We start from the raw sequence: 18,362 nt of genomic DNA, 5'->3' as shown, positions 1-18,362 counted from the left end.
AAGTGTGGGCACTTATTCGAAAGTTACAACAAGATTCCAGTACGTCTGATACATTTAGCTGGCAAAATGATTCATTATGGTACAAAGATCGCTTATACCTCTGTAAGAATTCCCAGCTAAAACAAAAGATTCTTATGGAATTGCACACTTCTCCCTTAGGAGGGCACTCAGGATTTTTAAAAACTTACCACAGGGTTAAGAAGGAATTTTTTGGGATGGCCTTAAATCAGATATTCAAAAGTTTGTGGCGGAATGTTTGGTTTGCCAACAAAATAAAGTTGAAACAATTAAGACACCGGGTCTATTACAACCTTTATCCATTCCAAGCCAACGTTGGGAGGAGGTTTCAATGGATTTTATCACAGGTTTACCCAAGTCTGAGGGAAAGAGTGTCATCATGGTGGTAGTTGACAGACTTACCAAGTATGCACACTTTTGTGCATTATCACATCCATTTAAAGCCAGTACAGTTTCTACTGCATTTATGGAAACAATTCAAAAGCTACATGGAAACCCAAAGATTATTGTAAGTGACAGAGATCCCATTTTCACTGGAAATTTTTGGACAGAATTATTTTCTTGTCTTGGTACTCAGTTAGCTCATAGCTCATCTTATCATCCTCAATCTGATGGGCAAACTGAGATAGTAAACAAATGTTTGGAAGGATATCTTCGTTGCTTTGTATCTGATAAACAGACAAAATGGGTCAAATGGTTGCCTCTGGCTGAATGGTGGTATAACACTTCCTTCCATACAGCAACAAAAATGACCCCATTTATGGCACTTTATGGGTATCAACCACCATCCATCACATCATATTTAAGAGAAAATTCTAAGGTTCAGGCAGTGGAACATCACATCGAACATCAACAACAAGTCCTCCAACTCTTAAAGGATAACCTCGTGTTGGCACAGAATAGAATGAAACAACAGGGAGATCAACATCGCAGTGAAAGAAGTTTTGATGTAGGTGATTGGGTATTCCTACGGCTACAACCATATAAGAAAATGTCCCTCAAGCAAGCTAAGAAGGATAATAAATTATCACCAAAGTATTATGGTCCGTACAAGGTGTTGCAAAAGATTGGTACTATGGCATACAAATTGGAGCTTCCTGCAGCTTCTCGATTGCACCCAGTTTTCCATGTTTCATGTTTAAAGAAGGTTATAGGCGACAAGCTCCCAGTTCAAACAATATTGCCAGAACTTGACGAGGAAGGAAAAATTATATTGGAACCGGAAGCAGTCACAGAAACAAGAACTCGACAACTACGAAATCATTCAATTTCAGAGTATCTTATCAAGTAGAAGAACTTATCCGCTAAAGATTCCACATGGGAGGATGAGAATTTTATGCAGAAGTATCCAGAACTACTCAAGCGTTGAGGACAACACTTTTTTGAAGGAGAGGGGCATGTTGGGTCCCTATAATACTAGTGATTACCCCATTACTATTGTAGTTATACCCCTTATTAATATTGTTGTGCCCCTATTACCCCCATATTGTTATTACTGTGCCCCATAGAATCCCTCTATTGTTATTTTTGTGGCTTTATATTATTATTGTTAGGTCGGCTGGATTATATTGTGACTCCTTAGACTCCTATATATAGAAAGGAGGTTTTGTCATTTGAATCATCCAAGAATTGTTCATTTATGTAACGTAAAGGAGGTTGCCCCCTCGAAGAGGCTGAATTCTAAGGCGTTGATTTATCTTTTCTATCTTTTCTTGAGCTGGTTTCATAACACATGATTACTCAGATTGATTTGCTGAGATTTTACAATATGGCTCCTGGGACACACGCCTGTTATATCTCTTGCAGATTCAATGATGTTGCTATAATTTTATTCTGGATGCTTGACTATAAATAAATATTGTCCACACATTGCAGGTCTGCACTTCAACGGTGCTGCAACGGCACATGATGGTACATGATGCAGTACAATGATGGGTATTGTCATGATTGATGAAGCATGATAAGATGGAGCATTACGATGATGAGTGCAGCATGGTGCAGCACGGTGAGATGCAGCATGATGGCGAAATGCAGCGCGATGATAAGTGAAGGAATCACCTTAGAGAATCAGTTGAAGCAGCATGTCTTCCACTGATCTCATGTATCATCTTCTTAGAGATGATCTATGCTCTTATCTAAATAAGTCAAAGTGTTGACTTCTGTTGTAAATGTACTATCTCTCTCTCTCTATTGAACTATTGAAGAACATATAAGAAAAATTGATCAAGGGTTTCCCCGCATTAGGGTTTGTCCCTGGCTAGCGCCACATCTTGTGTCCTCTTGTCTTGGCTTGTCTTCTGCGATTTATATTTATGTTCTATCTACAGTTTACTTTAATACTAATGTGATTGCTAATCTGGAAAAGATATTGAGCTAACTGTGAAAATTGAAATAAATTGCTCTAGCATAACATATCAAAAGACATAACTTAAATCCTGTTGAATAGTAAATTACGTGAACCTGGGAAGCTTGAAACAAATTTCAACGAAAAAACTTTGCATATCTCAATATTTTGTAATCATCTCTCTACACTCCTTTCTTATGAAGTTATATTACAGGTAAGTAGGGGAAAGATGCAACATAAAAACAATCACTAAATAAATACTTCCCTGCCATCTTGTTGTCATAAAAAATCATATATTGTCTCTGAGGAACAATGTTTCCTTAACTATTTTAAGTTTTAACATCTCCAATAATAAATCCTAATTTTATCCTTTGCATGACTTTTGTTAAATTTGGCAACTAGGACCAAACGTCACTTTAGACAGCTCTTATGCAGCAGCTGATATTTTTCTAAGGTGTAGAATTGATCTAAAGATCATCCCATTTTGACATGTACAAATGAAGTTATGAATTTATTTTGATTATGGACAAATTGTCAAGGTCGGCCAACCATCAAATTAGCCTCCTCCAGCCTTCAACGTTGCATATAAATACAACGTGCCTCCTCCTCATTTTGGCATCTCATCTCATTCATCTCTCTCTCTCATCTTGATTGGGTACGGATTTCTAGGCCCCTCTATCTCTCTCTCCACACACATGCGAAAGGAAGACCGCCTTTTCTCGTTGTTGCATGACAAGATTTGACCGAAATTTCAAGAGGCCGAAATTTCAGGAGGTTGACTTTGACCAGCGTTGACCCTGTTTGAATTTGGTGTTATAAGGGAGACTTTTGTTTGGGCAAGCCGTTGTTTTCGGCACAAAAACCGAGGCAATTTGACCCATGAGTTGACCAGCATTGACTGCCTTCTACTGTTATTGTTTATGTTCTATCTGCATTTTACTATCATGTTGATGTGATTGCTATTCTAGATATGATATTGGGCTAATAAAGAAAATTGAAGTAAAATTGCTCTAAGCATACATAGAACATACCATTGTTATCCTAAAATTAACATGGTATCAGAGGTGAGGTGAAGACAAAGCCCGAGCAAGAGTGAAGAGCAATCACTAAGAGGAGCAATCATTGACCAAGAACAAGTCTCAATGACCTCCACATCCTACTTCAAGTCTGATGATAAGCTTCATGATAACTCTGTTTATCACGCATGGAAGATGTCCCTTGATTTGAATTTCGAAGAGCAAGATGTCATGGATTATGTGCAGGGATAGATTTCGAAACCTCCTTCAAATGCACCGGCTACTGCCAAGACAAGGTACAAGAAGGGTGAAGTCAAAGCCCAGAAGATCATCAGGGATTCTATTCATAAGCACTTAGTTGTTTACAACTCCGATTTGAATACATCAAAGGAGATATATCACAAGTTGGTTGGCATGTTCAAATCTAGTAATGCAAATCAAATTCTTTTCCTCAAGAGAAAGCTAAAGGATATAAAGAAAGGAAAGGTTGAGGATATTCAATCCTACTTCATGAGGATTACCGAGATCAAAAATGATCTTCTTTCAATTGGTGAAGCTATTGCAGACGAGGAGCTAACTCTCATTGCCCTTGGAGGTCTCCCTCCCAAATGGCATGTGTTCAACACTACTATTCTCAATAACGACAGAATTCCAGGTTTTGAAGAATTGCTGACTAGATGTTCTCAAGAAGAAATAAGGATGATGGAATTGGGGATGCCTTCGAATAGGAATAATCCAATAGCATTCTTCGCTCATGCCGAGAGGAAGAACAATGCAGGTTCAAACAAGCAAATTCAAGTAAGACCAGGATTCAAAAATGGAAGGAAGGGAAGATGCTTTGTTTGCAACAAGTTTGGTCACTATGCCAGGGAGTTTCCAAATAAAAGGGACACATCTCATGATGATGATTACAATCATTCCAGGGACAACAACAACAATCAAGAAATGGCAGGTTCAACAACAGAGGGAAAAGGAATGTGCTTCCGCTACTCAACTTGGAAATGATTGAGCTTCTAAAAGAACAAGAAACTCTAGGTATGATGAGTCTAATGTTGTAAATTCTAAGCAAAAGGAATTTTATCTTATATCTACCCCCTCTACTGCCTCTCCTCCAGATACTTTGGGATATTGGTTGATTGATAGTGGTGCCTCAAGGCACTTCACCGAGTACAAGGAAGCTCTTTCAAATCTAATAGAGAAGAATATAAATTTGGAAATTATCCTTGGAGACAATGCCACCTATCCCGCTAAGGGAGTTGGGAATGTTACCCTTCAATTGAATCAAGGTAACACCGTTCATCTTCAAAAAGTACTATATGTACCTTATCTAAAGAACCTAGTGTCTATCTCAGCATTCATCGATGGAAAGGTACGTGTGGGGAAATGAAATTTCAAAGAAGCATTTACTCTTGGATTCAAGGTCGACAGTTTATATCAAGTTGGAGGAAGTCCACTCGGAGCCATGTCTTGTGACAAATCTCTTCAATCTGAACTATGGCACCAGAGGTTTGCTCCTCTTCACTATAAGGCTCTACCCGATGCAAGGAAAAAGGTTACAAGTATGCCCGAATTCAAAATAGAGCATGAAGGTGTATGTCAGGAATATGCCGAGGGAAAACATGCAAGGGGACCATTCCCCTCAAGTGATAGAAAGACCACAGACAGTTTGAAATTGGTTCATTCTGATCTATCTGGTATGTTCCCTATGACATCATTAGGGATATATTTATATTATGTTGTCTTTGTGGATGACTTCTCTCTGAAAACTTGAATATATTTCTTGAAGAAGAAGGACGAAATATTCTCATGGTTTTGTGCCTTCAAAGCCTTGGTGGAAAATCAAACAGGGAAGAAGATCAAGATATTGAGAACCGATTATGGAACTGAGTATGAGTCAAATGAATTCAATGACTATTGCAGGGAAGTTGGGATTAAGAGGGAGACTACTACTACATATACCCCTGAGCAAAATGGTGTTTTCGAAAGGAAAAATCGTTCCATTATAGAAGCCACTCATGTCATGCTTCATGATCAAGGACTTCCAAAGTTCCTATGAGGAGAAGTTGCCAACACTGCTGCGTACGTTCAAAATCGATGTCCTCATCAGGCCTTAGACTCCAAAACTTTCAAAGAAGTTTTCACCAGTAAGAAACTTGATGTTTATCATTTTAGAATTTCTGATAGTCTCGTATACTTTCATGTGCCGAAAGAAAAGAGAAGCAAATTGGAGGCATCTGAGACGAACGGAACTTTTGTTGGATAAAGTGAAACTTCTAAGGCATATAGAATCTATGTCCCTGGTCAAAGAAAAATAGAATTGAGTCATGATTCACCTTCGATGAGGATGTTGCCCTAGGGAAGATTAGCAACCTTCATATTCAAAGGACGGACAAAGAAGCGTATGCAGGAAATCAAGGAGATTCGAAGGATGGGCCCTGATGTTGAAGAATCGATGGATCCGATTGATCCTCCTCCAAAAGGAGACCCTCATGGTTGAGGGAAACTCTCAAAGATGCCGAGAGACATGTTGCACCAAGGGGGACATTTTGTGAAAGCAAGAAGCCTAAAGGTACCAAGGGTACTTAACTGCTATGAGCACCATTATCCAGTCTAAACCTTACTCATTCGAAGAAGTTGTGAAGCAACAAGTATGGAAGGATGCTATGAATGAAGAGTACGAGTCAATTATGAAGAATGGTGTCTGGGATGTAATCCCTAGACCCCAGGACAAATCTATTGTCACCTCTAAATGGCTCTACAAGATCAAGCATGGTGTTGATGGAAGTGTTGAGAAGTTCAAGGCCAAATTTGTTGCTTGAGGCTTCTCTCAAAAAAAAGGTGTAGATTATGATGAGATATTTGCACCCGTTGCTCGCTACATCGCCATCTATTCAATTATAGCCCTTGTTGCCTCGCAAAGATGGAATCTACACCAGATGGATGTTAAGACTACCTTCTTGCATGGTTCACTTAAGGAGGAAGTCTATGTGGAACAACCTGAGGGGTTGAAAGTTCAAGATCGTCAGACACATGTATGCAAGTTGAAGAAAGCCCTCTATGGGTTGAAGCAAGCACTCCAGGCTTTGTATGAGAGGATCGATAGTTATCTGATGAAGTTGGGATTTACAAGAAGTGAAGTTGATTTGAACCTTTACTCTAAGGTTGAGAATGATAGACTTCTCATCTTGGTACTCTATGTGGACGATCTCTTTCTAACAGGTGCAGACCCTCTTATTCATCAATGTTAGAGAGAGTTGGCTGCCAAATTTGATATGAAATGACCAAGGACTGATGCATTACTTCCTAGGGTTGGAGGTCTAGCAAAAGCCAGGGGAAATTTTCCTTTCTCAAGGAAAATATGTTGTGAAGCTAGTTGAAAGAGTTGGGATGGTGGACTGCAAGTCCGTGACTACTCCGATGGAACTTAACTTCAAGAAGTTATGTGGAAGTGTTTCTTTTGGGAAATCCCTCTAAGTATCATCAACTCATAACGGCCATGATGTTCTCGATGAACTCCCGTCCGAACATATGTTTTGCAGTGAACACATTGAATCATTTTATGGTCAAGCCTCATCATGTATATTGGATAGCAAAAGAATCTCTTGAGATATCTCCAGGGCACAATCACTTGTGGACTGAGATACAATGGAAACTGACTACGGGTCAATTACAAGTGGTATGACACACTCTCTGTTGTTGTCGACTTCGGGTCAGTGAAGAATGGTATGATACATTATTGACCATTTCTTCTTTCTTCATGGTTCAGCAGAACAGTGCAGTGACAGGGATGGTACAGATTGTCAAACAATTTGGCAGGTGATGTTCTCCCTAGTTAAGAGGGAGTGTTAAATTTGGCAACTAGGGCCAAACATCACTTTGGACAGCTCTTATGAGGCAACTGATATTTTTCTTGGATTCCTCTTTCCGAGAGGTGTAGGATTGATCTAAAGATCATCCCATTTTGACATGTACAAATGAAGTTATGAATTTATTTTGATTATGGACAAATTGTCAAGGTCGGCCAACCATCAAATTAGCCTCCTCCAGCCTTCAACGTTGCATATAAATACAAGGTGTCTCCTCATTTTGGCATCTCATCTCATTCATCTTTCTCTCTCATCTTGATTGGGTACAGATTTTTGAGCCCCTCTCTCTCCACCAGTGTTACGAAAAATCGCAGTTTTTTTAAAATGGCAATATTATCGCCCGATTAATACGTTAATTTTTTTCGCAAAAAAATCATGAAATAATCGCGATAACTTCAAATTATCGCGATTATTACGAATTAATCGCAGGGGTGGCAGACAATTTTATAAACCAAAAAAAAAAAAAAAAAAAAAAAATTCATTTTGGACAAACAGCGGCAGCGGCGTGGATTGGGAGCTGAGGAGAAGAAAAACCTTGGTGGATTGGGAGATGAGGAGGAGAAAAACCCTGGTGGATTGAGAGCTGAGGAGGAGAGGAACCCTGGAAGACGTGGATTGGGAGCTGAGGAGGAGGAAGCTTGGAGATTTTAGCATCCCAAGCAAGAGAACTTCGTCTTTGGATCAAATTTCTCTGACAAACCGTGGTTTCCAGGTATGCTCACCAATTTGGCCATTTTGTTTTGGTTTTTTTCTTGTTTTTGCTTGGGTTTCCATAACCCATTGTTTATCAAAGATTTTTGAGTGGATTTGATGGTATTTTTTTTCATTTTTGTTGCATAGAGTGGAGAGAGTTCATTTAGGATCGAATTGAGGTTTTTTTGTTTGTTAAATTGTCAAAAATTCAATGTGTTATGTCATGTTACATGTATGTAAAAAAAAAATTAATTTTTGTAACTTGCAATTCTTATTGTGCCATAAGTTCAACTTCAAAGTTCAAACTTCATCTTACATTAACACTCGATAGTTCAACCAAATTACAAACATGCCAAGAAAATTGGACCCTCTGTGGGAATTTGGTAAACTTGATGGAAATCATCCGAAAAGCCATGAGATCATTGGAAGAATTAGAACATGAGAGAAAAGCCAAAGCAGAAATGAAGAAGCAACTAGAAAGGAGGGTCTTAGGCTCAGTCAGGGGAACATGGAAGTGGCACTGGTTCTACTTCAGCATCAATATCTACAACCAACCCGGTAGCTGCCTCATCATTTTTTGTTCCTAAAAACCCACCTGGTTCACAACCATCTATCACTTCAATGCTTAAAAAAACTGAGAAAGAACAAGCCGACAAGTTGTTGGGAAAATTTCTCCTTTGGAGCGATATTCCTTTCAACGTTGCAAGGAATAATCCATTTTTCCAGCCCACTATTGGTGCTATTGCAACTATTGGCCCAAGGTACAAAATCCCTTCTTATGATGACTTTAGAGTCCGGATTCTTCAAGATGAAAAGGTTGACTACACCAAAAGATTGGAGTTTAGGGCATCATGGGCACAAACAGGATGCACTGTGATGTCAAATGGTTGCATCGACTAAAAGGGGAGAACCCTTATAAACTTCTTGGTTAGTTGTCCCAAGGGGACAATGTTTATAAAATCTGTTGATGCACCTTCACATATCAAAGATGCAAAAACTTTATGTGATTTGTTGGATGTATTTATTTTGGAGGTGGGTGCAGAACATGTTGTCCAAGTCAATAACGGACAATGCTGCAAGTTATGTTGTTGTTGGTAGGATGCTTATGGAGAGGCATCCTACTTTATTTTGGACACCTTGTGCTACACATTGTATTGATTTGATGTTGGAGAACATAGCAAAAATTGCCTTTGTCAAAAATATTGTTGACTCATCAAAAAGCATTACAAAATTTCTATATAATCATACATTTGTGCTTAGCTTGATGAGAAAATTCGCCAAGAAGGAGTTAGTGCGCCCTGCCATTACACGGTTTGCCACCAGTTTCATATCTCTTCAATCCCTCTTGAATTTATGTGGGATGTGAAGAGAATGTTTCTTTCAGAGGAGTTGCGTGCTTTCACAATGAGCCGCAAACCAGAGGGAGAAGCCATATGCAAATTAGTTTCATACCAGGGAGACTTCTGGGCGAGAGTGCAGGAGATGTGCACCGTTACTGAACCTTTTGTAAATGTTCTTCGATTAGTTGATGGTGAGAAGCCCGCAATGGGCTATTTGTATGAGGCCATGGACAGGGCCAAAGAATCCATTCTGGCCTACTATGATAATGAGGGAGATGAGGGATTACAAAAACAACTACTCCTATGGGAAGTGATTGATGAACGATGGAACAACACATTCCATCGTTCCATTCATGCTACAAGGATCTACCTGAACCCCGCATTTTCTTACCCATGTGGGTTCGTATTTGATGCTAAGATCATGGATGGATTCTTACCCTGTGTTCAGAGGATGGTGCGGTCTCCAGCAGAACGTGCAGAAATCTCCAAAGAAATGGAGACATACAAGATGGCAGGTGGCACATTTGGCTTTGAGATGGTTGTTACTGATAGGACGAATATGCCAGGTATTTTTTTAGTTTGTTTCAAATTTCATTGCTTCTTCAAGTTCATAACTTCATACTTTACTTCAACTTTCAAATTTCATTTTTTTCTCATGTTTATTTAAAATTTTATTTGTAATTTTGTTGTAGATGCATGGTGGAGAATGTATGGTGCCAAGGTACCCCATCTGCAAAAGTTTGCCATTCGAATCCTCAACCAAACATGTAGCTCCTCAGGATGCGAGCGCAACTAGAGTGTATTTGAAAAAATACACAACAAGAAGCGCAAAAGATTAAACTTAAAACTTAACATATTGCAAATTTCAAATTAATTTGTTGAATTCATTAAATAATATTTTTTTATAATTATTATTTTATGATCTTTGTACAGGTTGGAGTCCCAACGACTTAATAACATGGTCTACGTCTACTACAATCTTCGAATGTGGGTGAAGCAACTTGAGAAGACACCTGATATGGAGGCCATCTCATTAGATGGGATTGACACCACTGCTGCATGGAGGGTTGAGGCCGAGAGGCCTCTCATGGAGTCTACCAATGATTGGTTAAAGCATGAGGTAGTGGAAGACGTAAAGGGGGAGGGGGAGAAGGAGGAGGAGGTGACACCACCTACCCGGGCTACCCCTGCCACCAGTAGAGGACATGGTCTACCTCCTATAGCTCCTAGTTCTTCAAGTTTTAGAGCATAGCAGAGTCCGCTGCCAACTCCACTGGCGTCTACATCTAGAGGGAAAGGGAACGCTCTTGCATTTTCTCGCCAGAGGGGCAGAGGAAATCAGTAGTATTAGTTATTTGGTTCATTTTATTGTATATGACATTATGACTCATGATATGAAATACATTATTATTATATTTTTTGTTGATATTTTGAGGCTGAGTTGAGACTCAGGAGTCAGGACTTACTATTCAAGACATGATTCACTATTATGTGTGATGTAACACTAGAAATGATATTACACATCTCATATATTAGTTCTTTTATCATATTTATGTGTTAATGTATTTATTTTATGCTGTAGATGCTTTAGATATTAAAAAATTGAAAAAAAAATGAATACTTTTGTATTTTACGGTTTTTTCCTAATTTTTACCGATTTTTCCCCTCGTCGAATTAATCCTGATAACAATTTTTGCAACATTGCTCTTCACACGTGCGAGGCTGACTTTGACCAGCGTTGACTCTGTTTGACATTGGTTTTATGAGGGAGACTTATGTTTGGGCAAGCCTCTGTTCTGGGCACAAAAACCGAGGCAATTTGACCCCTGCATTGACTACCCTAATTCAGGTTGTTGCGTTGACTTTTGTTGACCAGATTTGACAAGTTATTTTTGGGCTGCATTATCTTGCTGTTGGAGGTCGAGTTGACCAAAGTTGACCGAGCTGTTTTGGAGGTCAATCTCAACCGTGTTGACTAGAGTTGACTTTCTGGTTAGGGCTTTCTGTTTCTGTTGTTTTGACTGATCAGTTTGGGCAAGTGAATATTGTAAATTGTACTCTCTCTCTGCTGAACTTTTGAAGAATTATAAAAAGAATTGATCAAGGATTTCCCCACATTGGGGTTTGTCCCTGGCTGGTGCCATATCTTGTGTCCTCTTGTGTTGGCTTGTCTTCTACTGTTATTGTTTATGTTCTATCTGCATTTTACTATCATGTTGATGTGACTGCTATACTGGATATGATATTGGGCTAATAAAGAAAATTGAAGTAAAATTGCTTTAAGCATATAGATCATACCATTGTTATCCTAAAATTAACACCTTTTGTATGGATTTTTACAGTTCAAAAAAAGGTACATCTAATGTCCCTTAAAAGCCATGTTGCGGGGGAGCGCCCCCCCCCTTCGGACCCGCTCCCGAAGCGCGCTCCCGTAAAAAAATTTGCGCTCCCTGGTCTGTTAGGGAGCGACACAGGGAGCGATCGCTCCCGCGCTCCCGAAGCGATTTTTAATGCCCGGGAGCGATCGGGGAGCGATCTCTCCCTGATCGCTCCCGGGCATTAAAAATCGCTCCAGGAGCGATTCGAGCCGGGCCGAGAGCGGTTCGGCGGAGAAAAAAAAAAAAAAATCACCGGACCCGAAAAAATTAAAAAATTTAGAAAAAAAAAATTTGTTTTATAAGGCCAATGGGCCAAAAAACATTCATTATAACTTCATTGAGCAAGTTTAGAGTTGGAGCAAGAGCATTGGAGCGAAGAGCAAGAGCTGAGGAGCGAGGAGCAAGCCTGCAGAGGTAAGTAACTTAGTAATCTAGTTAGTTTAGATGGTTAGGTAGTTAATTTAGTTGTTTGAGTTTAATTGTTTAAAAATCATTTATTTAAATTAAATTAATTAATCCCAATAAATTAAATTAATTTGCAGATTCAAGACTCAAAACCCTACAAACATCAAACACCATGGACCTGACGATATTTATTGGCATTTTCCTCTTCCTGGTCCCTTTTATGGTTATTATGGTGCTAGAGAGTAGGAAACGGAGGGGGCCCCAAACTGAAGAGGGGGATGAAGAAGCTGGAGAAAGTCAAATGGGTGAAAACCCTAGTGAGGAGGAGGTGGAGGAGGGTGAACATGACCCTCAAAAAACTAAACAAGACCAAACTCCATTGTGGAAATATGTTCACAGGGTTGAAACAGGGAGAGGGGGTGGAACCACTAAATTTCATTGCCCCCATTGCAACACTGATTACACAGGTTCATACACCCGTGCTAGAAGACACCTCTGCGAGAAAAGGCCATGGGATGGAGAGAAACAAATAGGAATCAAAACTTGTGCAGCGGTGTCAACAGCAGATAGATCCAAATACATAAAGGAAGAGGAGGATGCCCAATACAGAACAAAAAGATCAAGGGGTTTCTTTGAACCAAGCTCACAATCACAAAGAACTCCTTTAGCATCCTCCCAAGGCAGTGGATATGGACATGGAGGCACAGGGTCATCATCTTTAAGGCGTAGAACCATATCAGATTTCCTTGATGAGGGGTGTAGGAATGATGTCGATTCAAAAGTTTACAGGCTCCTCTATGCATGTGGGATACCATTCAATGTTCTACGCTCACCTTATTGGCACGAAATGGTTTCTGCCATAAATGATGCCCCTAAAGGATACAAGAGCCCTGGGTATGACAAGGCAAGAACTGTTGGCCTTGATCATGAAAAAGCAAAAATATCACATTCTTTGAATAAAATGACAAGTTCTTGGACTGACAATGGGGTGTCCATTGTATCTGATGGATGGACAAATGTAAAAGGCAAGCCATTGATAAGTGTTCTTGTTGTGTCTGTTAGTGGTCCCATCTTTCTAGCTGCACATGATTACTCAGACAAGTTCAAGACCGCCATCAACATTGCAGAAGCATTACTTGAAACAATTGAGCGTATTGGCCCATACAATGTCATCCAAGTCATCACTGATAATGCTCCTAATTGTAAGGCAGCGGGAGCAATTATTGAGGATAAATACCCGAACATATTTTGGTCTGGATGTTTGGTTCACACATTGAACCTTCTGTTGCATGATATTGTCAAAAACAAAAATGAACAATACCAATGGATTGGTAATTTGTACAAGAAAGGAAAACAAATGATAAAATTTATTACAAATCATAGCAATACCCATGGCCTTTTCCACAGTCACTCGAGATTGGAGTTGCTGAAGATTGCGAGGACTAGATTTGGTAGCTATTACCTCACCTTCAGGCGCCTTTTGAAGGTAAGAGAGGCATTAGCTAGCATGGTATCAAGTCCACATTGGCAGGTGTTAAAGGAAAGGGCTACAAATGTAGCTGACATGGCAGGTTTTGAAATGGTGGAGGAGGCCGCTCTTGATGGGCAGTTTTGGACAATTGTGAGGCAGGTATTGGATTTCACCAAGCCAATTTATCACATGATTCGGTTTGCAAATACAGACAAACCAGTGATTGGCGAGGTGTATGAGCAAATGGATACCATGTTGGGGGAAATAAAAGACATTGTTCATAATAGAGATCCCAACTTGTACAAACTGATTCATGATTGTGTGTGTGAACGGTGGAATAGGTTTAACCTTCCACTACATTGCTTGGCGTATATCCTTACGCCAAAATACTACTCTACATCTTGGTTGGGCCAACCTGCAGCAGGGGGTGGGGTTAGGACCAGTGTTTTTAAAACCGGAACCGGTGACCGAACTGGTCCACCTAGCTAACCGGTTTACCGACCGGAACCGGTCTAACCGGGACTGGTTTGGTCTAAACGAACCGGTTTTTAAAAAATACATTAAATAATTAATTTTTAATGAAACAAAACTATTTTTAAGATTTAAAACCATGATTCCAAGCCAATAGAGACAAAATATGCAAAGTTTGCTCATTTATATACCATGCAAAGGTGAATATATCAAAATGGCACCGAGTGCAATACATATCATCGACAAAATAGCAAAATACATAACAAATGAGGCTCTAAATGGCCTATAAAGTCCAAAAACAATGCTGCAAGCTATGAGGCCATTGGCCTACTACAAGTCTACAGTGTACACATGATCAATCATCAAGATCATCACCACCAGTGTTTTACGAAACGGCCGTTTCGTTCCGTTTCATAAAAAAAATTGGTGACCCGGCCTTTGACCCGGCTCGGCTGGCCGAGTCAGCTATGACTCGGCCGAGTCATAGCTGACCCGGTCAACCCGGCCGGGTCCCGTCATGACTCGGCCGTTTCGTTCAAGTGCGGCTGGGCAGCGTAATTACCAAAAATAAAACACTTTTTTGCTGATTTTTGGCTGAGTTAGTTAGGGTTTGTGGACCTGAAAGGGTTATTGTGATTTGTTTAATGCTTTTGGGGTCCATTTCCCCCTCCCAAACTCTATTTAAGACAGCCAAATGCTCTCATTTCACTCACAGCAGTCTTATGCATTTGAGTGAGAGTCTTCTTTGAGAGTTAGTGAGCAGTTCTTGAGCTTGTTTTGGAGCAGCAGTGAGGAGTCTTGGAGGAGCATTGTAGCTGGAGTAAGGAGCTTCTTGGACAGCCATTTGGAGCAGCATTGAGGAGCTGATTTTTGGAGCAAGCTTGAGGAGGCAGTTTGTGCCTGGAGGTATTTTTTTCCACCTCTATAAATCTGTTTTTACTTATTAAATTTTAGGTGCATATCAAGATAGCTTAGAGAGTGTTTTTAGTCAAATAAATGAACATTGAATCAATTTTATTTTTTTTTCATTTTCAGATTGTTTTCCTAGTCAAAAAATGGCACCTAGAGCAAAAGATGCTGCTTGGGCATATGTTGAAATGGTTGATGATGAGATGTGTTGCAAGTTTTGCCATAGGAAAATTAAGTCAGGTCCTGGGGGGATTCATAGGCTGAAACAACACTTGGCAGGGATTAAAGGCAATATTACTGCATGTAAATCTGAGGAAATTGGGGAGATTAGAAAGACTTTGTTGGAAAGCTTTGAAAAATTTAAAGAAGAAAAGACTAGGCAAAAAGAGATACAGGCTGAAATTGGGAGGAAGAGGGAGATACAAAGAATGATGGCTGCCAACCCCCACTATGAGTTTGAGGGTTCTTCCTCTATCCCTCAAACTGATGCATCAAACCCTTTCCGTTATGTTCCTCCCTCTTTTGCTTCTGTTCAAGATAAGGGAAAGGGTAGAATGAAGGGTGATGGGACTATCAAAAGTTTTTTCACTCACTCAGGCTCCTCTCCATCAGATGCACATGGTCCTGAAGTTAGTAAAGGTCTTGCTCAGCCCACTTTAGATGACCATTGGAAGAAAGAATTGAGGGAGACTGCTTGTGACTACATAGCTAGATGGTGGTATGATGCTGATATCCCCTTTAATGCTGCTCGTTCACCATATTATGAGCCTATGTTTGAGGCCATACATGCTGCTGGAAAAGGCTTCAAAGGCCCTACTATGCAAGAGCTAAGGGGGTTTCGTTTGCAGAAAGAAATTACATCAATTAATGAGTATTTGCAAGATTTCAAGGAATCATGGGCAAGAACAGGGTGTACCATCATGTCAGATGGATGGACTGATCAAAGAAACCGTACCATCATAAACTTTCTTGTCTTCTGCCCACAGGGAACCATGTTTTTAAAATCAGTTGATGCATCTGATAAGGTAAAAGATGGCCACTTGTTGTTTCAGCTATTGGATGAGGTTATTCAGGGTGTGGGGGTGGCTAATGTTGTTCAAATCATCACAGACAATGCCTCTAACTATGTTCTTGCTGGTAGACTGTTAGAGGAAAAACACAAGACCATCTTTTGGACCCCATGCACTGCACATTGCATAGACCTCATGCTTGAGGATATTGGAAAATTAGATTGGGTCAGAAACACTGTAGATAATGCCAAAAGCATAACAAAATTTATCTACAATCATACACTGGTTTTGAGTCTCATGAGGAAACACACTGGAGGCAAGGATATTATTAGGCCTGCCATCACTAGATTTGCTACACATTTTTTGACATTGCAATCTATGCTTTCCCAACATAGAAACTTGCAAAAGATGTTTTCCAGTGATGATTGGAATAAAAGCAGTTGGTCTAACAAACCAGAAGGCAGAGAATTGAAAAGGAAAGTCCATGATGAAACTTTTTGGAGAAAGGCAACAGAGATTGTGAAGGTTGCTGAGCCACTAGTTAAGGTGTTGCGGTTGGTGGATGGGGAAAGGTTGGCTATGGGCTTCATTTATGAGGCTATGGATCAAGCAAAGGAGCAAATAAAGACAGCATACAAGGATAGAGTGGCAAAGTATGGGCCCATTTGGGCAATCATTGATGAAAGATGGAACAATCAACTCCATCGCCCTATACATGCAGCTGGGTATTTTTTGAACCCACGGTATCATTATAAAGCTAAGGAGTCAGGAGCTTTGAGGGGGGAGGTCAGAGATGGACTGGTTGATTGCATTGAGCGCATGGTCCCATCGGAGTCTGATCAGCTACTGATACATCAGCAGGTCACATCCTTCAGCAATGCAACAGGTACCTTTGGGAAGAACCTAGCAAAGATTGCAAGAGAAGCAGATGAGCCAGGTAAACAAAAATTTCTATTTTCAATTTCTTAATGGTTTTACAGTTTTACTTTTTTTATTAAAGTTTGTTAAATCATTTATAATTTGAAAGTTAGATATAATTTGTAATTTTGTTGAGCTTCAGCCTTCATCTAACTCATAATTCATTACACTCCTATGTTTTTTGCAGCACAATGGTGGGAGGCCTTTGGTGGCCAGTGCCCTGAATTGCAAAGGTTTGCAATTCGTATTTTGAGTCAAACTTGCAGTGCATCTGGGTGTGAGCGCAATTGGTCTGTCTTTGAGAGGATTCACACAAAGAAGAGAAACCGTTTGGAGCAAAAACGGTTGAATGATCTAGTTTTTGTCCAATACAACCTTCGGCTCAGACGGAACCAATTGCTGAACAAAAGACCTGATTCAGATCCCATTGTGTTGGAAGACATTGATCCAACATCAGATTGGGTAGTGGAGAGTCGTCTACCAGAGTTTGATCCTGATGAGGATCTTGATGAAATTGATGTTGGAGATCCACTGCAGCGTGTTCAGTTGAATGCAGATCCCAATCCACCAGCCTCAGTCTCACAGCCAGCTAGTAGGACTCCAGTTGTAGGTGCTTCGCCTTCCTCTGCTCAGCCACGACAGAAGCGCAGCCGCATTTGTACTCTATCTCAGCTTGCATCTGCTGCACATCCTAGTGGTACTGGTACTGGCACCACTTCTACAGTTGCAGTTGGAGACGATGATGATGAGGAGGAGCCATGGGGCCCCTTGTCTGACTCTGATGATGATGATCCAGAGATTGGTCGAGATGATCTTGGCTCCTCTGGCAGTAGCCAGTAGCTACTAGCCTCCTTGGTTATTTGTATTTTGTTTTGACTCTTGAGTCTTTGATCATGTATGACAGACTACAGTTGACTATGTATTTACTATTGCCATTGGGTACACCGTACCATTTTGATATAATGGATTGGTTCATGAGCCTACTTTGATCATATGTTGTCTTCCATGTATATTATAATGTTGTGTGTTTGGAAACTTGAATGAAAATCTTTAAAATTATGTTTAAAATATTTAAAATTATGTTTTTTTATAATAAAAAAAAATATTTAATGTATTTTTTACAACAACCGAGTCATTGAAATCGAGCCGGCCGAGTCATTGCCGAGTCCGAGTCCGAGTCCGAGTCGATCCTCGGCCGAGTCCGAATCCGAGTCCGAGTTGTAAAACACTGATCACCACTACTAGACACAGGATCATCATCAGGAGCTACATAGACATCATCTGGTTCAGAGTCTGAGGATGCCTCTGCCTCATCTGCAACATCAGTATCAATGCCACCAATGACAATAGAAGTGGACCTAGTGGAAGCACGAGTTTGTCGACCTGCAAGACTAGTGCCTTCCATTGGTTCCTTGCCTTTCCTTGATGCCGCTACTGATCCTGGTTCTGATGCCGCCACATAATCTGCCTCATCCTCCGCTAAAGCCATGTCGATATCAAAATCAGCCTCAAACACAGGATCT

General features: G+C 40.2%; 2 protein-coding genes across 2 annotated transcripts in view; one reads left to right on the top strand and one right to left on the bottom strand.

Annotated features, from left to right (window-relative positions):
- Positions 1–18,362, bottom strand: part of LOC149148849 (uncharacterized) — an 80,658-nt gene that overhangs the window by 26,022 nt on the left and 36,274 nt on the right. The gene's annotated exons all lie outside the window — the stretch shown is intronic.
- On the top strand, positions 16,330–17,855 carry LOC149148851 (uncharacterized). Its single transcript, XM_089439072.1, has 2 exons — positions 16,330–16,858; positions 17,027–17,855. The coding sequence occupies exons 1-2, from the start codon at positions 16,330–16,332 to the stop codon at positions 17,677–17,679; spliced, it is 1,182 nt and encodes a 393-aa protein (XP_089295198.1). The 3' UTR covers positions 17,680–17,855.

The sequence above is a fragment of the Pinus tabuliformis genome, chromosome 9 (assembly GCF_031772625.1).
Source record: "Pinus tabuliformis cultivar Carrire ecotype Pingquan chromosome 9, CPIR1, whole genome shotgun sequence".
NCBI lineage: Eukaryota > Viridiplantae > Streptophyta > Pinopsida > Pinales > Pinaceae > Pinus > Pinus tabuliformis.
This window is presented reverse-complemented; position numbering and strand designations above follow the sequence as displayed.

What these genes read in the sequence shown, in the direction of transcription:
- LOC149148851 (XM_089439072.1), top strand. Translation starts at nt 16,330, where the DNA reads ATGTTTTCCAGTGATGATTGGAATAAAAGCAGTTGGTCTAACAAACCA. An exon ending in AAGAGAAGCAGATGAGCCAG is followed by an intron (nt 16,859 to 17,026) that starts GTAAACAAAAAT and finishes TGTTTTTTGCAG; the next exon opens with CACAATGGTGGGAGGCCTTT.